The sequence below is a fragment of the Anomaloglossus baeobatrachus genome, chromosome 3 (genome assembly GCF_048569485.1).
Source record: "Anomaloglossus baeobatrachus isolate aAnoBae1 chromosome 3, aAnoBae1.hap1, whole genome shotgun sequence".
NCBI lineage: Eukaryota > Metazoa > Chordata > Amphibia > Anura > Aromobatidae > Anomaloglossus > Anomaloglossus baeobatrachus.
The window spans coordinates 372339539-372360881 of record NC_134355.1 but is presented as its reverse complement, the minus strand read 5'-3'; the positions used below and the strand labels follow the sequence as shown (position 1 = coordinate 372360881).

The 21343-nt window shown below is 47.1% G+C and overlaps 1 protein-coding gene across 1 annotated transcript; it reads left to right on the top strand.

The window, feature by feature from the left end:
• Positions 1 to 469: 469 nt before the first annotated feature.
• LOC142297240 (protein ripply2.2-like) lies at positions 470 to 18858 on the top strand. Its single transcript, XM_075341497.1, has 4 exons — positions 470 to 633; positions 6052 to 6115; positions 6700 to 6770; positions 18687 to 18858. Exons 1-4 carry the CDS (start codon positions 470 to 472, stop codon positions 18856 to 18858), a joined length of 471 nt encoding a protein of 156 aa, XP_075197612.1.
• The last annotated feature ends 2485 nt before the right edge of the window (positions 18859 to 21343 follow it).

The window sequence follows — 21343 nt, the reverse complement described above, 5'->3', positions numbered from 1 at the left end:
GAACGATAGATCTGAGCTAGGAAAGATAGGTAGATGGGGTTGGTTAATCCTGTAGATACATGCTATATTTAGGAGATATATAATAGGCTATAGGGTTGGATCAGTAGAACAAGAATGCTTGATACTGAGCAGCCCAGAGCAGAGCTGGTTGCCCCTTTAGTCACCTGTCAGTCCTACATACAGTGGGGTCATTGGGTGGACAAGTGAAGTGTGCTGTGGATCTCATCATAGCTGTCCTGTCCGTGGACCTGTAGAGGTGTCACTAACATGTCCTTGTCACATCTGTCCCCTCACCATATGGACACTCCTGCACACGTCTATACATGAAGTGGTGATGGGGGCTGCCCCCTCTGGTCAGCACTGGACACTGCTAGATTTCTAAGGTAAATAATGGGCAGTGTCAGGCCTGGCCCCAGCTATAAAAGCTGTCAGGGTGGGCAGGAGACCTGAGAGCATCTTGAGGTGTACTATGGAGATGGACCAAGCCTTCCTGAGAGCGATCTCTGGGACTGAAGACTGCAGGCTGTCATCAGTTAATGTGGACTGTCTGAGCTGCAAGTGTCTCAGGAGAAAATGTTTCCAGGCTGGATGTATAGGTGCTACAAAGGGAGCACACAGGAGGGCAGAGCACAGGTAACCCTTATTCAAAACCATGATATGTTGGGGCTGGGGTAGACAGTATTGATTACTAATTTATGTTTAGTGTGCAAATACACCTATTTATCTTTCTTTTTTTATTTATTTATTTTTGTCTGACTATCTATTTATTTATATATTATCTATCTATTAAGTTTATCTGTTTCTCTATTCATGTATGTATGACTCTATTATCTTAGTTAGTATGTCTATATCTATAACTTATCTATTTATGTATAAATTATGTCATATTTGCTAAGCAGTTTATATGGTTGTAATTATATGACATAATATGATCAGAATTGGATATAAAATAATTCAGAATGATGATAATCTAGCATATTTTGAAATAACATTTTTTTATTTACTTGATTATTTTTTTTTTTTGCCTTTAGTGGTTAACTATTCACTTATGAGTAAATTTAGTTTACTTTTCTATGACTGTCCAGTAATCCCGGATATCTGATAAACCAGCACCCATCAGGTCGTGTTCATTTTATTGTACAAAGATTTTATATGTATTACATTGGGAATTTTGCATTAGCATTAGATACAATGATGGATCATTCAGTTGCAGTTGAAACAGCACGGCTATTTCTGAAAACTCCATTTGACCTTCATCTATGTTAAAGGAGAAGTTAGAATATGAATATAAATAAAAGTAATTATGTATGCACAAAAGTATATTTATATGCATAAAATATATACATAACAATAGAGGTACATTATATATGCATAAAAGTATGTATGTATATCGGCATAAAAGTATGTATGTATGCATTTCAGTGTATATATATTTATATACAGTACAGACCAAAAGTTTGGACACATCTCATTCAAGGAGTTTTCTTTATTTTCAGGACTCTGAAAATTGTAGATTCACGTTGAAGGCATGAAAACTATGAATTAAAACATGTGGAATGAAATACTTAAAGTGTGAAACAACTGAAAATATGTCTTATATTCTAGGTTCTTCAAAGTAGCCACCTTTTGCTTTGATTACTGCTTTGCGCACTCTTGGCATTCTCTTGAGCTTCAAGAGGTAGTCACCGGAAATGGTTTTCCAACAGTCTTGAAGGAGTTCCCAGAGATGCTTAGCACTTGTTGGCCCTTTTGCTTTCACTCTGTGGTCCAGCTCACCCCAAACCATCTCGATTGGATTTAGGTCTGGTGACTGTGGAGACCAGGTCATCTGGCGTAGCACCCCATCACTCTCCTTCTTGGTCAAATAGCCCTTACACAGCCTGGAGGTGTGTTTGGGGTCATTGTCCTGTTGAAAAATAAATGATGGTCCAACTAAACGCAAACCGGATGGAATAGCACACCGCTGCAAGATGCTGTGGTAGGCATGCTGGTTCTGTATGCCTTCAATTTTGAATAAATCCCAATACAGTACAGACCAAAAGTTTGGACACACCGCCTCATCTCTAGAACAACTGTTAAGAGGACACTTTGTGCAGCAGGCCTTGATGGTAAAATAGCTGCTAGGAAACCACTGCTAAGGACAGGCAGCAAGCAGAAGAGACTTGTTTGGGCTAAAGAACACAAGGAATGGACATTAGACCAGTGGAAATCTGTGCTTTGGTCTGATGAGTCCAAATTTGAGATCTTTGGATCCAACCACCGTGTCTTTGGAGAAAAGGTGAACGGATGGACTCTACATGGCTGGTTCCCATCGTGAAGCATGGAGGAGGAAGTGTGATGGTGTGGGGGTGCTGTGCTGGTGACACTGTTGGGGATTTATTCAAAATTGAAGGCATACATGACCAGCATGCCTACCACAGCATCTTGCAGCGGCGTGCTATTCCATCCGGTTTGCGTTTAGTTGGACCATCATTTATTTTTCAACAGGACAATGACCCTAAACACACCTCCAGGCTGTGTAAGGGCTATTTGACTAAGAAGGAGAGTGATGGGGTGCTACGCCAGATGAAGTGGTCTCCACAGTCACCAGACCTGAACCCAATCGAGATGGTTTGAGGTGAGCTGGACCACAGAGTGAAGGCAAAAGGGCCAACAAGTGCTAAGCATCTCTGGGAACTCCTTCAAGACTGTTGGGAAACCATTTCTGGTGACTACCTCTTGAAGCTCATCAAGAGAATGTCAAGAGTGTGCAATGTAGTAATGAAAGCAAAAGGTGGCTACTTTGAAGAACCTAGAATATAAGACATATTTTCAGTTGTTTAACACTTTTTTAAGTATATCATTCCACATGTTTTAATTCATAGTTTTGATGCCTTCAATGTGAATCTACAATTTTCAGAGTCCTGAAAATAAAGAAAACTCCTTGAATCCTTGAATGAGAAGGTATGTCCAAACTTTTGGTCTGTAATATATATATATATATATATATATATATATATATATATATATATATATATATATATATATATATATATATAAAAGTATATGTATGCATAAAAGCAAATGTGTAGATATAAGTGGGTGCGGAAAGTACTCAGACCCCTTTAAATTTTTCATGCTTTGCTTCATTCCAGCCATTTGGTAGATTCAAAAAAAGTTTCATTTTTTTTCTTATTAATGTTACAGTCTGCACCCCATCTTGACAGAAAAAAACATGAATATAGAAATACTTGCAAATTTATTAAACAAGAAAAACTGAAATATCACATGGTCATAAGTATTCAGACCCTTTGCTCAGAATTGAGTAGAAGCACCCTTTTGAGCTAGTACAGCCATGAGTCTTCTTGGGAATAATGCAACAAGTTTTTCACACATGGATTTGGGGATCCTCTGACATTCTTCCTTGCAGATCCTCTCCAGTTCTGTCAGGTTGGATGGTGAACGATTGTGGACAGCCATTTTTAGGTCTCTCCAGAGATGTTCAATTGGGTTTAGGTCAGGGCTTTGGCTGGACCAGTCAAGAATGATTACAAAGTTGCTCTGCAGCCACTCCTTTGTCATTTTAGCTGTGTGCTTAGGGTCATTGTCTTGTTGGAAGGTGAACCTTCGGCCAAAGCTGAGGTCCAGAGCACTCTGGAAGAGGTTTTCTTCCAGGATATCTCTGTACTTGGCCACATTCATCTTTCCTTCAATTGCAACTAGTCGTCCTGTCCCTGCAGCTGAACAACACCCCCATAGCATGATGTTGCCACCACCCTGTTTCACTGTTGGGATTGTATTGGGCAGGTGATGAGCAGTGCCTGGTTTTCTACACACATACCACTTAGAATTATCACCAAAAAGTTCTATCTTCGTCTCATCCGACCAGACAATCTTATTTCTTATAGTCTGGGAGTCCTTCATGTGTTTTTTTACAAACTCTACGCAGGCTTTCATATTTCTTGCACTGAGGCGAGGTGTCCATTGGGCCAGTGCTATAAAGGCTCGACTGGTGGAGGGCTGCAGTGATAGTTGACTTTGTGGAACTTTTTCCTATCTCCCTACTGTATCTCTGGACCTCAGCCACAGGGATCTTGGGGTTCTTCTTATCTCTCTCGACATGGCTCTTCTCCCACGGTTGCTCAGTTTAGCTGGACATCCAGGTCTAGGAAGAGTTCTGGTGGTCCCAAATGGTCTTCCATTTAAGTATTATGGAGGCCACTGTGCTCTTAGGAACCTTAAGTACTGCAGAAATTCTTTTGTAACCTTGGCCAGATCTGTGCCTTGCCACAATTCTGTCTCTGAGCTTTTTGAGCAGTTTCTTTGATCTCATGATTCTCATTTGGTCTGACATGCACTGTGAGCTGTGAGGTCTTATATAGATAGGTGTGTGCCTCTCCAAATCAAGTCCTATTGTACCGCCCCGGGGTTCGACCGGCTGCCGAGCCACTTGGATCCGTGCTCATCGATGGGTGGCTCGAGCTTCTCACGGACCCGGGGGTCCCGCCGCCTCTTTGAAAAGGGGGGTTGCTCGCTGGTGCTACGCGCGGAGGTGGAGTGGTTTTTGGAATTAAGAGTTTGCGACGCCACCCACGGGGCTGTGGTGAATGGATGGACACCACCACTGCCGTTGACTAGGCTCTCGAGGACGGTGTTATGTAGCTTGGTGTTAACCCTTCTGTGGGTAGGGGGTGATGGTCCCGGGGCCCGAGGGGTCGATCTGGAGATGCTGGTGTTGGGCAGTGTTGATGCGGTGTGGTGCTCGGCCCGAGGGCACTGTTGTACTCACTATTACAGACATACTGGAGTCTCTGGTAACTCAAACAAGATGGTGGACGGTGCTTGCAGCCGGCTGCGCTTCTCTCCTTTCTTCGGGTTGGTGGTTTCCGCCTTTCTCCTGCACCTTTTTGTGTAGATTTAACTGCCTACGGTTTAGCGACGGTAGTCTGCTCCCCAGCTTTGTGTGCTGAGGAACCCCTTTTGCCTGCATACGCTGGCCCTTTGGATCTCTATGCCTTGGTGGTGGCTCACTATCCCTCTGAGGGGGCTGTTGTCTTCAATCAGGCCTTGGATGGGAAAGGACCTCAGGTCCAGACCCGAATCAGGTAATTCTACTCGGTCCAGTCACTTCTGGGCCTCGTACTGGGTCTGAGTTTTCCTCCTGGTGCTCCAGTTTCCAATCGGTTACCCGGTTCGCTACTGGCGGGCTACCACCCGTCCCTGGTCTTTACGGTTCCACCGGCTGTAATCCCAGCTCCTGCAGGTGGCCACCACCATCTGCTTCCTGGCCACAGGGTGTCCGGGCTACGACCCAGACCCCTGACAGACGCCTACTCCACTGTCTTGCTCTCCCTACTCCTCCCCTTCCTCTCCCTTTTACTCTCCTTTCTCATCTGTTGTGTTTTCCCGCCTCAGGCCATCCAAACTCCTCGGTGAGCGTGGCAAACTGCCTGGCTGTGCCCCCTGGTGTGAGCGTCAGAACCTGAGAGGGGTGACTCAGGGTTTTTTAGGTTGGCTGCTGGTACCCTTTTTAGGGGGGGTGTTTGTGCGGGGGACTACCTGTGACTACCTAGCTAGTCCAGGGCGTCACACTATCAGTTTAAATAAACAGCTGGACCCAGATGAAGGAATAGAACCATCTCACTTAGGATCACAAGGAAATGGACAGCATGTGACTTAAATATAAGAGTCTGAGCAAAGGGTCTGAATACTTATGGGATATTTCAGTTTTTCTTGTTTAATAAATTCGCAAAAATGTCTACATTTCTGATGGGTATAGAGTGTACATTAATGAGAAAAAAAAAATTAATTTTTTTGAATTCACCAAATGGCTGCAATGAGATAAGGAGTGAAACAGTTAAAGGGGTCTGAATACTTTCGGTACCCACTGTATATGTATATATATATATATATATATATATATATATATATATATGTATATATATATATATATACACACACGCAGATGTAAAAGTCCATTGAGAAATGGTCATGCTTCTTCCTTTTGATATGTGCTGTACATGTCTATATCACAAGAGCTTCATAGGAATAATTATGCATTGTAAATTGCAGGCCCCACATTGTATTTTGGAGACCATGGACTCAAAGTAACTCTAATGTTATTCCACAAAGCTTGGTAAGTGGAAATAGCTTTGTTGAAGCAATGCACCATATGCTAGTTCTGAGATAAGCTTTTCTCCATTAAACCATACTGTATGCTGGACCTTCTCATGATATATTTATTATTCTAAGTTTTCTGCTGAATATAAAACTTTCTGCAGCATAACATATGCCATGTATTATAAGATATATTATTTGTACTGTAGATCCCTGTGTAGTATTACATGCTGGCCATATTAATTAATGGGCCTCCATTATAAAGACAGATGGAGTCCAGCAGAAGCGGAGCTGCTCGAGAAGCTGTTCTTTGTGATTCATGGGGTAGGGGTTGAGTCCCATTACATTGAGCAGCTCTTTCAAGCTCTAGCTATGTATTTACAGCTACCTAGTCATAATATTCGTCACTGATCCTAATAACCTTTAGATACTGCTGCTTTACTGATTTATTTTTCACATGAGTCAATATATGAGATGATTTTCTGGTTCAGTAGTTAGTAATGCATGTCTTGGCCTTTCTCATGCCATGCTAAGTGGATGAAAGGTGCTCTGATGTATAAAACAGATTGCACTGATGATAACATGTCCTCTTCTTTCTCCTAGCCATATGCCAAAGGTCTGTGTGAAAATCGTCAAGCTGGACAGAAGCCTGTAGACTACAGCCACCCTGTGAGGTAAGATGTGTTACTGTGGATGGGTAACGTAAAAGCTGATACCGAGTAGTTAAAAGAAAACAGATGTTCAGAACAGTCTCACAATTTACATGTGGTTAGTGACTGGAACGTGTCTCTACTTTCTCAACAGAGTTTTCTTGTGCTTCTAGAATATCTGGTAAATGTATGGATATCACTGATGCATGTGTCACTAGTAATTACTGTGCATCTAATCCTTGTGTAGAGCGCCAGTTCAGCATAGGGGAACTTACGGCTTGTTCTCCCTTTTAGTATGTAGCGTTCTTCCTGTGCATTTTTTATGCACAGAAAATCAAAGCATTTTACAGTTCAATCATAATGAATGTTATTTCCAAAATGTCTTTTGGCAACTAAAAATACAACAAAAAAGCATAAAAAGTGTTTTTTATGTGGTTAAAAAAGGGCTAAAATCGCTATGATCATACCCTTAGGCTATGTGCGCACGTTGCGATTTTTTTTTTGCATTTTGGTTGTGTTTTAAAGGAAGCCTGACAGGTCAAATATGCACCCAGGACCATGAGCAGTTTTGGGTGCATTTTGCTAATCCCTGCCTAACTATCCCCGCATCTGGTAGCATTGATAAAGTGCCCCTGTGGGCATACTAACATGCTAATGAATGCGCAGCGTCAGATAATGATCTCACTCACCTCTCTGCTGCCATGGCCACCCGACGCTGAATTTCGGCTCAGTGCGCATGACCTCGGATTTTCAGTAATGCACACTACTTCAGTTTGAAGCCGAGACGCTTACACTCGGCTTCATAGTGCGCATGACTGAAACTCCGGGGTCATACGCACTGAGACGAAATCCAGCGTCGGGTGGCCATGGCAGTGGAGAGGTGAGTGAGGTCATTCTCTGATGCTGCGCATTCATTAGTATGTTAGTATGCCCACAGGGGCGTACTAACATGCTAATGGAGCTGACTAGCAAGGGAAACGACGACTAGTCCCCTCGCTCATTAGCATATGATAAAAGATCTTTAGAAATACTTTTTCTAAAGCTCTCTTTATCTATGTGTGAAGCCCCACAGGTGTTGTGTCGGTGCATTACCTTCAGGGACTCCACTCAGCTGGTTCTTGTCACTGGTAGGAGATCTTCTTCTTGTCGTGACGCCACTCTCAGTATTGCGGCCAGTAGGGACCGCCACTGCAGGTTGAGGGACGCCTGGGGCTGATGGTGAGTGCAGTTAGTTGGAATAGCCTCCTGAGAGTGAGGCAAGCCCCAGGGCCCTGTGTAGGTGCGTAGTACCACAAGGCGCAGAATAACTCCACACAGGCAGAATGTCTTTCAGGGTTTTTACTCACTTCAGGTGGCAGGGTGAGTAACCCGGGCGTAGCTGGGATGAACCAGGCGGGAACCAGGTATCCTTCAGGCTGACTTGTGAGGGTGACTACTAACTCGCCTTCCTTAGCCCTTTTTGGTTTGGGGTGACCCCGACTTTTAGTCCCTATGGGGGTCACCCAGGGAAGTTGCTGAAGCCTCACTCCCCTTCGTTTGCCGTGTGCTTGTTGCCTGGGCCAGATCACTCCAGCTTCTTGCCTCCTGTGAGCTATGGGCCCTAACTGTGGCTACGTGGCTGCGGCTTTTTGTGGTGTTGTGGCGTGGGCTTTGAGAGCCCCACACCGGCAGGTTTAGCAAAAGAAAGCTGGATCTATCTCCGCTTCGGGATCTGCCGCCCGTTTGGGCCTGGTACTCTCTAGCAGTCTCCTTACTTCCCACTCCGTGCTCTCTCTTTAGCTGAAGATGGATTTCGGGTAGCACTCCTAGTTGACCGTTCTCCCCCGTCAGTAGCCACTGCGCGGGCGCTGTTAGACAGCAACAGCCCCACAGGTCTGCTCCTCACTGAGCCCTATGGAGTTCTGCTCTAACTGACTCACTGCCCCTCCTCTCCTGTTCTTGCCTACGCCACCTAGCAACCAGATTCTCTTACCACACCCCTTGAGAGGAGATGGAGGCTTTTGGCCCCCTCCACTATTCCAGTGAAGGTCAAGGCTTTTCCCCCTCCTGGGATCCCCAGGGGTCCTCTCATGGGTACATGTGTGAGAGCTGATTACTATGCGCCTGTGTACCACACCCCTGTCAGCCTTCTGGATTACCTGTATTGTACTGTCCCCAGCATGGGTGCAGTACTCAGTGGTGCCTGACCAGGTCAGGGGCGCCACATTCCCCCTTAGTTATCACCAGCACGTCCTCGGGCTGCAAGACAACATTTTAAAAATGCATAAAACATTAAAACATGTAAAACATTTTAAAAGCACCAGGTACCATACATCACCACCCTCCACCCACAAGTCCGTTAACCCACCCAAAACCCTTTCACGTTGGCCGCGGCTTCAGCCACTTCTGGCAGGATGTAGAGGCGGCTTACATGGGCTGGTGGTTTCAGGGTATACCTGGCCTGGTGGATCCGCGCCTTCAGCCTCTTCTGGCAGGATGCAGAGGCGGCCTCCACAGTTGGTGCTGACCAGGTACCCTCTTTGTGGTGGAGAGCCAGGCCCCATAAACAGGCATGCTCTCTGGTCGCAGGTGAGCCAAGGCCCTATATACGGACGGGCTCCTCCTGGTTGCAGACGAGCCAAGCCCCTAAACAGGCTGACTCTGGTGGTGGTGGTGCCCTTTTGGTGTAACTATTTACACTGCGAGAGTTTGTGGCTATACCAGTTCATAGCCTTAAGGTTTATGGTTTTCTCACAATAGTTTTTGTGGGCACATGCTTAAACGTAAACGTTGCAAAACAAACTTTTCAAAACTTTAACTTTCTAACTGCTGAACTTCTTACTTTCCTTTACTCCTCCATACCAGGGCTTTGGCCTGTTGGGCTGCGGCACCTGCTGCTTTCTTGCTCTTTGTCGTCGTCTGAGGTAGTTTCATCTGTAGGTTCCTTGTCTTTTCTTTCTTGATCTTCATCTGTTTCCTTTGCTGCATCTGTTTCTTTATCTCTGTCTTTTCTTTCTTCTTTGGGACATGGTGCTACATCTAAGGCATACCAGCCTCTTTCTCCTTGGTGCATGGTGAACTGCACTGTGTCTCCCATCTTTAAGTTTCTGCCAGGGTGTCCTCTGGGCAAGTGGGCTCTCACATCCCTCCTATTAACGAAAATGCCCTCTTTCATACCTGGTGCCACAATAAAGCCGTATCCGCTTTTCAAGTTAAAGTCTTCCACAACTCCTCTGCAAAGGGGTCCTCTGGCCTGGGCTTTGGCTCTTCTCAGGAACCTTTTCTCCTGTAGATCTCTGGCCGTGACTTCTCTCTGCTCTGGGGATGGCGGTGCAGGGGACAGCGTTGTTCTGTTGCGACGCCTTGTCTTGCGGCCTGAACTCTGCGTGGTACAGCTTGCAAGCTCCCAGGTGAGACTTTTAGGCAGATCTTCGTCAGCGGACGGTGTCAGGTCTTCCTCATCCCAACGGGAATAGGGCAACATCTCCGGCTCTGGGACTAGCACTGCTGCTGGCGGCTCCTGAGTCAGCTCTTCAGCTTCCTGGCCTCCTCTCCCCCTTAGTTCTTCTTGGCACTCCTTTGGTGGCAGTGCTGGGGATGGGCTTTCTTCAGCAGGCTCAGGCAGGGGACTCTTTGGCGTGGTTGCTGCAGGGATTGCTGGAATCCTCTTGGGGGTGTGCGGAGGGAGCATGTACCGGTCCACCAACCATTGTGGAAACTTGGCCTCCATGTCAGCCTTCAGCCGCCAGTATTCGGGGTCCTCCCCCAGCGTGGGCTTTCCAGCAGGGACCTCTTTGGACTGGGGAGCGGTGTCTGCTCTGGCCTTGCAGGCCGGGGAAAATGGTGATGCAATCTCTTGGCGGGCCGCGCCCTGTATGGCGGCGGCCTGGTCTTGGCGGGCCGCACCCTGTATGGCGGCGGCCTGGTCTTGGCGGGCCGCGCCCTGTATGGCGGCGGCCTGGTCTTGGCGGGCCGCGCCCGGCATGGCGGCGGCCTGGTCTTGGCGGGCCGCGCAGGGCATCGCTGCGGCGGCCGGGTCTTGGCGGCCCGCGCCCGGCATGGCGGCGGCCTGGTCTTGGCGGGCCGCGCAGGGCATCGCTGCGGCGGCCGGATCTTGGCGGGCCGCACCTGGCGTGGCTGCGGCCTGGCTCAGCGTCGCCGCGCCGGGCGCCTCTTCAGGGACCGCGGGCGTGGCAGCAGGGGTCGGGGCATCCGGGCCGGCAGGGGTAATACTGGACTCACCCATCAGTGGCAGCATCGGGGTCTGAGTCGTCGCCGTCCGGTCTGGCACTCGTCGTGCGGTTCCCCTCTCATAGGCCTGAACCGCGGCAGCCATCTCCAGAAGTTCCATGCGTTCTTCTCGGATCTGCTCCACGACCCGGGTCTCCAGTCGGTCGCAGAACTGGGCCAGCTCCCGATACCACCAGGCAGCGGAGCCCGGTTCTGGGTTTCTGCGGTCAGACGCCATTTCTTCTGCGCCCTCTTCTGCGCGATTTCCCAGCAGTGGACTCGCCGTTGCCTCTAGTAGCAAGCTGTTCAGTTTCCGCTCTGCCTCTTTCAGCAGCTCCTCTCCCAGCAGCAGGCTTCTGGCTCCCTTTCTGTCCCGACGTCTCTGGACGCCTCCGCTCTCTTCACAAGCGAGGTCAGAACTCTGCAGGGGATCTCTGGGTAGCCACACCTCTTCGTGGGCGGTAACTTCTTCCAGCGCGGGCTGCTGTTGTTTTTCAGCGCGCTTTTCATGGTGGCAATATGGCGGCGCTTCCAATTTTTAAAGCGGACCGCCCAGGCACATGGTCACCTGTCTGGACAGGTCTAGTCCTTATCCTGTTCGTGACGCCAGATGTGAAGCCCCACAGGTGTTGTGTCGGTGCATTACCTTCAGGGACTCCACTCAGCTGGTTCTTGTCACTGGTAGGAGATCTTCTTCTTGTCGTGACGCCACTCTCAGTATTGCGGCCAGTAGGGACCGCCACTGCAGGTTGAGGGACGCCTGGGGCTGATGGTGAGTGCAGTTAGTTGGAATAGCCTCCTGAGAGTGAGGCAAGCCCCAGGGCCCTGTGTAGGTGCGTAGTACCACAAGGCGCAGAATAACTCCACACAGGCAGAATGTCTTTCAGGGTTTTTACTCACTTCAGGTGGCAGGGTGAGTAACCCGGGCGTAGCTGGGATGAACCAGGCGGGAACCAGGTATCCTTCAGGCTGACTTGTGAGGGTGACTACTAACTCGCCTTCCTTAGCCCTTTTTGGTTTGGGGTGACCCCGACTTTTAGTCCCTATGGGGGTCACCCAGGGAAGTTGCTGAAGCCTCACTCCCCTTCGTTTGCCGTGTGCTTGTTGCCTGGGCCAGATCACTCCAGCTTCTTGCCTCCTGTGAGCTATGGGCCCTAACTGTGGCTACGTGGCTGCGGCTTTTTGTGGTGTTGTGGCGTGGGCTTTGAGAGCCCCACACCGGCAGGTTTAGCAAAAGAAAGCTGGATCTATCTCCGCTTCGGGATCTGCCGCCCGTTTGGGCCTGGTACTCTCTAGCAGTCTCCTTACTTCCCACTCCGTGCTCTCTCTTTAGCTGAAGATGGATTTCGGGTAGCACTCCTAGTTGACCGTTCTCCCCCGTCAGTAGCCACTGCGCGGGCGCTGTTAGACAGCAACAGCCCCACAGGTCTGCTCCTCACTGAGCCCTATGGAGTTCTGCTCTAACTGACTCACTGCCCCTCCTCTCCTGTTCTTGCCTACGCCACCTAGCAACCAGATTCTCTTACCACACCCCTTGAGAGGAGATGGAGGCTTTTGGCCCCCTCCACTATTCCAGTGAAGGTCAAGGCTTTTCCCCCTCCTGGGATCCCCAGGGGTCCTCTCATGGGTACATGTGTGAGAGCTGATTACTATGCGCCTGTGTACCACACCCCTGTCAGCCTTCTGGATTACCTGTATTGTACTGTCCCCAGCATGGGTGCAGTACTCAGTGGTGCCTGACCAGGTCAGGGGCGCCACATATGCTAGTGTGACGCCCTGGACTATCAGGTCATCACAGGGTATTGTGCCATCAGCCCTTCTGCACAGCATCCAAATCCTCCCTGGTTATGGATTCCTGGCATTTGGTGTTGCTAAGAGCTGAGCCAGTCAAAACCCTAGGAACACTCTGCACCACACCCACCAGACACACCATTGGGGAGCCTGAAGGGAATAGGGCTACCCACTTGGGGGTTGGTAGGGGAGAGTCAGAGGTGTTAGGAGCAGGAGAGTGAGCGGTGACTCTCGAGAGGAGAGGTCGCAAAGTGGAGTGTTGGATGGGAAGGAGAGAGGAGGTCAGGAGCAGGGCTCCCTGTAAATACTAGGTGGCAGACGTTGGTCTGGGCCTGGTAGGAGCTGGAACTACGGTCGCTGGGGATCGTGTCAAGGGGCACGGATCTGCCGAGGAGGGAAGCCGGCAGCCTTAAGCCATCTCCAGGCAGGGGCCAGGGCACGACGGGGTACGTGGACCCAAGGCCGGGAAGTAGCTTCACGCATCCTGGTAATTTACCCGACGAGGGTGGTCTTCAAGATTCATCCTCCACCTGCTCCAAAATCAGGGTACTAGCGCAACGAGGGGATAGGACTTTCCCAATACATAGACCATAAAATCCCAAGCATGAACCCTGAGAGCAAGCTCAGTCCGTTAGCCATACGGGTGAGCGGGATCCAACTAGTTCCACACTACAGGGTCCAAATAGTGAAGAAAGTGACACGGAAAAGGTCACAGGCTAACAAGCAACACCAAGGAGCACGGCTCCCTCCCTGCTGCAACGGTGCTCAGAATACTGGTTTACAAGTTGTCGGTGTCAGTATTCTTGGACTGAGTGTGTACGCAGAAAACCCTTTCCTCCCCAACGGCACCCCTTCACTACCATCACCGGTCCCCAGAGCAAACCCCCTACCCATGGAGGGGTTAAACACCTTGCTGCCATACCACCGCCACCGGGCGCTCCCAACAGCAGCGGTGGTACTCCATCTTACCACGCACCGTGGGTGGCATCACAAACCTTTAACCCCCCTGTACATATCCCCCTCTTTTAAATTCGAGTGTCCGCACGACCGGAGACCTCTCGAGCCACCACAGTTCGGGATCCAAGCGGCTTGGCCGCTGACACGGGGGCGGTACACTAGCATATACAGGGATGGTTAGGCAGGGATTAGCATTATACATCCAAAACTGCTTATGGTTCTGGGTACATATTGGACCTGACAGGTTCCCTTTAAACTGCACTATGTCATATGCAAACTGCATGCTTTTGCTTCCCCAGCAAAGTCTGTGAATAATTAAAATTTCCATCTGTGTATTGCTTTTTTTAGGCACGTTTTGTTTGACAAATATTTGTCAAAATCTTTGACTAAAAAAAAAAGCAGCATGTTCATTCTTTTTTTATGTTTTGGTCATGTTTTGTCATCCATTGAAATGAATGAGGTGTGTCAAAAAGCGTTGCGTTTTGGATGCATTTTTGTCAACAAAAAGGCAGGTCACCAACTTTTCTCCATTCTCTCTCTTTCTGTCTCTCTCTATCTCTGTCTCTCTCCTCTTCATACTCACTGATCACCGATGTGGCACGGTCTCTCCTGCTTCTGAAAGTGCCGGCCGCTCATTAGGCTCATTTCATATTCACTGCACCCGCTCATTAGGCTCATTTCATATTCACTGCTTCCCCTGGCCACCGACTCCTACGATTGGCTGCAGTCTGAGGCGCCCCCACGCTGAGTGACAGCTGTCTGACTGCCGCCAATCACAGTTGCCTGTGGGCGGGTCAATATCATACAGTAAAATCAATAAATAAATAATTTTTAAAAAATGGTGTGCGGTCCCCCTCAATTTTGATACTCAACCAAGATAAAACCTCACATCTGGGGGCTGGTATTCTCAGGCTGGGGAGACCCACGTTATTGAGAGCCCTCCAGCCTAAAAATATCAACCACCTGGAATTGCCGCATCCATTAGATGCGACAGTTCCGGGACTTTACTCAGCTCATTCCGATTGCCCTGGTGTGGTGGCAATCGGGGTAAGAAGTTAATGGCAGCCCATAGCTGCCACTAAGTCCTAGCGTAGTGATGGCTGGCATCTCATCACTAATCTGTAAATGAAAGAAAATAAACACGAACACCGAAAATGTTTGAAATAAAAGACAAAAAAGCCACCCTCTTTCACCACTTTTTTAACCTCCCCAAACACCCCTTCAGGTCCGACGTAATCCATACAAGGTCTCACGATGCTTCCAGCCCTACTACATCTGACACTCACAGCAAGCACCATAGAACAATATGGACCGCTGTGAGCGCCACGCAGCAACTGAAATGAGTCACGCTACCAGTGGTGACGTCACTCAGGTTAGCCGCTGGCACAGCTTGAGTCCTCCACCCGTGACAGCAGATCACCTGAGTGACTGAAGTGAGCAGTGCGATCAGCGGTGCCATCACTCAGGTGATTTACGGTCACAGCTGGAATCCTTCACGTGTGACCGCAAATCAGGCTGCGACACAGAGACAGAGTCGCGCGATGAGAATTAACTCGGGTGAACTTCTGTCGTCAACTGCGTGCCCGCACTACTGCCTGAGTTCATTCTGATTGCGCACCTCTGTTTCTGTCTGCTGTCAGTGGGCAGTCATGCTCTATGGCGCTTGCTGTGACAGGACAGGGATGTAGCAGAGCTGAATTGCTGTGGTACCTTGTGTGGATTATGTCGGACCTGCAGTGTGTGTTGGGGGTTAATAAAGTGGTAAAAAAGGGTGTTTTTGTATTTTATTCCAAATAAAAGATTTTGGGGGTGTATGTGTTTATTTACTTTCACTTACAGATTAGTGATGGGGGCGTGGTCTCATAGACGACTGTTATCACTAATCTAGGACTTAGTGGTTGCTGTGGGCTACCATTAACTCCTTATTACCCCGATTGCCACCTCACAAGGGCAACAGGAAGAGTCTGGTCCACTGCAAGAATTGGCACATCTTATGGATGCTCCACTTCTGGGGCTGCTGTGGGCTGCTATTGTTAGGCTGGAAAGGACCAAATAACGATGGGCCTTCCCACCCTAATAATATTAGCCCCCAGTTGTCTACTGCACCTTGGCTGGTTTTAGAAAAGTGGGGAGGACCTTACGACATTTTTTTTCTTTTAAATAAATCAAATAATTAAAAAAAAAAGTGTGGGATCCCCTCTATTTTTCATAACAAACCAAGTTACAGCAGACAGTTAAGGGTTGCAGCCCGCAGCTGCTGCTGTTCCTGTGCTGGATATGAAAAATAGGGGGGACCCCACATCATTTTTTTATAAAAAAAAATTAAAAAAAACATCTGTCTGTGCTAGCTAGCCCTCTATCAAGCTATTTTGATATTTATTTCTATCTATTCTACCTGTTCTATCTATTCTATATGTTCTTTCTATTTATTTTTCTATCTATCCATCTATTCTAGCTATCTATCAATTATCCTATCCTATCATATTTTATTTCTCCTCTAAAAACGCACTGACAAAAGTGCATTGAAAACGCATTGAAAATGCATGCGTTTTCACCGCGTTTTTTTTGTCAAACACAGTGCTTACAGTTGTCAAGTCTGCGAGAGGGTGCATTTTGTTTGTCAAATCAAGAATGCAGCATGTGGACATACCCTTACAGGCCATGAGATGGTCCCCTGGGATTTTAATTAACTGAACAGAAGTTACTAATGTGACTGTAGTTACTTGACATGCAAATAGCCTTGTGAGAGAGGAAGAGGGCTGGAACTCTAGTGCCACCTGTTGGAAGTAGCCCTAGCATTTCAGTCCTCTTCCTTTCTGAAGATGCTAATTGCGACTTTAAACTAAAGAGGAGCATTGGATGGTATATAAGTCTATGAAAACAAGGAGATGTTTACATTTTAAACCTGCAGTCAGAGGTCTTTCAACTAGCCAAACCAGATCACCTGCTTGGCACTGATGAGGGACAAACACCCCACAAATAGAGTTTCTGGTTTGGCTTCTTTTCATCAGTCATGTGGCAAAACCCTTTAATGGGTCGGTATTGACTTAAGGCTGCTTTACACCAGACAATCTATCGTGCGATAGATCGTCGTGGTCACGTTTTTTGTGACGCACATCCGGCATCGCTGGCGATGCCGGCCTGTGTAACACCTCCTAGCGACGCAGTATCGCTCACAAATCGTGAGTCGTGTACTGGTCGGTAGGTTCCATAATATCGTTTAATTTAGTTGTTCATCGTTTCCGTGGTAGCACACGCCGCTCCGTGTGACACCCCGGGAACGATGAACAGCAGCTCACCTGCGTCACGCGGCCACCGCCGGCTATGTGAAGGAAGGAGGTGGGCGGGATGTTTACATCCCGCTCATCTCTGCCCCTTCGCTTCCAATGGCCGGCGGCCGTGTGACATCGCTGTGACGCCGAACGTCCCTCCCACTTCAGGAAGTGGACGTTCGCCGCCCACAGCGTGGTCGCACGAGAGGTAAGTATGTGTGACGGGGGTTACTGACTTTGTGCGACACGGGCAGCGATTTGCCCGTGACGCAAAAAGGACGGGGGCGGGTACGATCGATTGTGAAATTGCATAATCGGTCGTACCGTGTAAAGCCCCCTTTATAAAGGAAACCTGTCAGGTGCAATATGCACCCAGAGCCACGACCAGTTCTGGGTACATATTAGTAATTCCTGTCTAGCGGTCCCTGTATACACTAGCATAAATAAACATCTTTAGAAAAAGTATTTCTAAAGATCGTTTATTATGTGCTAATGAGGCCAGGGACTAGTCAAAGGGGTGTGAGTTCCCTTGGCTAGTCGGCCCTCATAGCATGTTAGCATGCCGCCTATGGGCGTACTAACATGCTAATGAATGCGCAGCAACGCCGCAAATACCTCAGTCTTGATGGCGGCCGGCGAAGGATGGATGTGCACTGCCCATGATCCGGAGTCTCCTGGACTTCCGATCATTTGCACTAAATTGATGCCGGGTGTAAAGCTGGGTTTACACACTGCAACATCGCAAAGGACATCGCTGTAACGTCACCGGTTTTGTGACGTTATAGCGACCTCCCCAAGTCTCTGTTGAGTCGCTGGTGAGCTGTCAAACAGGCAGATCTGGCCAACGACGCAACAGCGATCCGGACCTGCAGAGCGACCTAGCTGGTTGTTGGGGACGTTGTAAAGCAGCTTTTTGAAAGGGAAGTCACTGTAAAGTCCCCTTTACACACTGAAACTTTCTAGCGATGCATGCTGCACAGCGGAAAACAAAGGACCTAAGAATGGTCCTGAACGATTTGTAGCGATCACAACTTCACAGCAGGGGCCAGGTCGCTGATGTGTTTCACACACTGCAATGTCGCTGGGGAGGTCGCTGTAACGTCACAAAACCGGTGACGTTACAGCGATGTCGTTTGCGATGTTGCAGTGTGTAAAGCCACCTTAAGACCCCAGAACACAATAAATGACAACAAATTTGTGGAGAATCACTTCTCTGCTAATCTATTTTTCAGGCACAATCCCCTTTAGCAGTCGATTTAGAATTTTGTCAGATTTGCTCATCTCTAATTGCTACCCCCCAATGGGTGGCACTAGAGTTCCAGTTTTCTTCCTCTCTCTCGAGGATATTTGCAAGTTTAGTCACTACAGTCACATTACATATCTTCTGGTGAGTCATCAAATTGTGTAATATTACTTTCTCACTCCTCAATTGTAGATGAACTGTGTAATACAAATGCTTATTTCTATATCTGCCCATACATTTATGGCTACTTACATCATAGCTCCAGTTTTAGTAAATAAGGTGGCAGGACCCTTCTGATTCATTGAACACCAGTCATCAAACATATATTATTGATGGGAGAATCGGTTAATTAATTATTAAACTGTGATATGATAGGACCATATCAGTGGCAGTCTTTAGTTAACGCTAACCTTCATACAGCTTTTTATCTTCCTGTGTTTACATGCATATTTCTGTCTTATCTTGTAGATTATTTTGGCCCAGATCTAAGCCACTAGGACTCATGTATGTGGAAGCAGATGACTTATTACGAAATTTTCCAGTCCAGGCCACTTTATCATTTTATGATTCTGAATCAGACACAGACAATGATGAAGAAAACAGTGAAGAGGAGCATGATTCTGGATTTGAATCAGAGTGATAACAATTTATGCTTAATACTGTTTTTATAGGGTTTCTGAAATGTAAAAAACCCAATTTCATCAACCTAGGTGTGAGTTACTAGAAGCCGGGAATCCAGGTTCTGGATCTTCACCTCTTGGCTAGAGTGGACAGCAGTTATAAAGAGCTGTCCTCACTTTCAAGAAATTATCTTGTTCTCCATTAGACTGCGGCTATATGGACACTTAAATTTGGTTGGGGATACATGGCGACTTTGGACACGACACAAGTCTTGTAGTGAAATATTTCCATGTGCTTCTGCTACACAGCAGCATCATGCTAATGTTGTTGCATTGTGACCCCTAGGGTGCCATGGCAATCAAGTGGCAGAAAATTCAATTGAGTCCAACTTTTAGGTACTTGCTTGTCATGATTGTAATGCCCAAGGGGACAACACAATTCATTTTTATTATGCTGTAATGTAGCACAGGTACACACGGCAGAGTGAGCTGCATCGCTGCAAAAATGTCGCCGTGTAGCCCCAGCCTTACACAGACAGACAGCTCATTGATCTGAATGGGTACTGTGAAATTCAGTTAAAGTAGCAATCCCACTAACTTTTTTTTTTACACTAAACGTGTGCACATGAATGTAATGTATTGTGAGTGTATTAATATACTCACCTACCGCTGCTCTCTCAGGGATCCAGCGCCATTCTTTTCTGCTTCTCTGTGACATTACAGCTCTGCAGACTGGCTGTTTCATGCTGTGCTTGCATGACCCAGAAATCTCTTTTACAATGAAAGCCGATGGAGCATCAAAACAAAGCTCCATAGGCTTTCATTGTAAAATCAACTTCCGGCTGAGAATTAGAGCAAGTCGGCTAGTCGGAGTTGCAGTGAAATCAATTAGAAGCAGAGAAGACAGCGGAGAAAGAGGTGGTAAGTGAGTATATTAATAGACTTAGGTTGGGAACACACGAGAATATGGCATCCGATACGAGATCTTTGGCTGCAATATGCTAATTACCCTCAGCTCCTGCTCTGCTTCGAGCGTGATCCAGATGTCATTATACTGTGATCCAATCCTGCAATCAGATAACAGCTGTGGAGGAGAGGGAGGGACTAATCTCCCCATCTCCTCCATTATCAGCTGATGTGATTATCGCACTGCACTCCGGTGTCATCTGCTTGCAGTCCGATTTTTCACGTGCACCCATAAACTTGTATGGGTGTGAGTGAATACGGATTGGATCCCACCCACAGCATGGTGCAATTGTTTTCTCGGTCCGATTAGTGCTGAGAAAAAAAATTACAGATGGGGCGACCCCATAGAGTAACATGGGTTTGAGTAGAATGTGATTTTTTTTCATCACATTCCACTCGGCCCTTTTTACGCATGGTGTGTACTAGCCCTTACAATATATTACATGCATGCACACGCAATATATAAGAATATGTAAAAAGTTAGTGTAAATGCACTTTTTAACCCTTTCATGACTGATGCCCTATTTAAATAATTGGTCATGTCCTTGCCTTTGGGGTGGGCGTGCATGTCAATCCCGCATCTTTCCCGTCACATCGGCTGTTCTGATCAGACGACATGTGCCTCTGATAGCTGTGGATGAATAGGAGATCTGACCTCTGATGTTAACCAGTTAAATCCCGTTGAAATTCGCCGACAGCAGGATTTAAAACGTGTTGGGAGCATGACATGATTGTAGGTGCCGATGGATTGTTATGACAACTAAGGGGCAGCTGATGACCCCTGTGTCTCTCATCACAAACATCCTGAGGACGCTGGCTGCATGCCAGCATTCATAGGAAGTTAGCATTTCTGCTAAACAGAGAAGTGCTGATGCACTGCTCTGTATTGTACAAGTAATCCGTTAAAAAATGCCCCATTAAAAATAAAAAAAAATGAAAAAAATACATATTTGGTATCGCAATGTTCAGGAATTCTCGACCTATCAAAATCTAAAATAAATTAATCTGATCGGTAAACTGCAGAACAAGAAACAAAATCAAAACCCCAGAATTATGTTTTTTGTGTGTTGCAACATTACAATTATATGTAATAGGCAATTAACAAAAATCGTCTCTACTCCAAGATCAGTAAAAACATCAACTCATGGTGCAAAAAAATAAGCCATCACAAAATGCCATATCCTGAAAAATGAGAATGTTACGGGTCTCAGAAATGGCAACAAAAGCGACCTTTTTTTTTGAGAAAGTTCAGAATTTTTTTCACCACTTAACCCCCCCCCAAAACTATACATATACTGACCTGGGGAATCATATTGTCAGTTTAGTTTTAAGATATAGTAAACATGGTAAATAAACGTCCTCCCCCCCAAAAGAAAAAAGAATTGTGTAATTGCACTTCTTTTTTCAATTTCACTGCGCACACTTGGATTTTTTTCCCGATTTCCAGTGCACTTTGTGGCATAACAAATGGAGTCATTCAAACGTACAGCGTGTTCCACAAAAAACAAGCCCTCATATGGCTGTATTGTCCAAAAAATA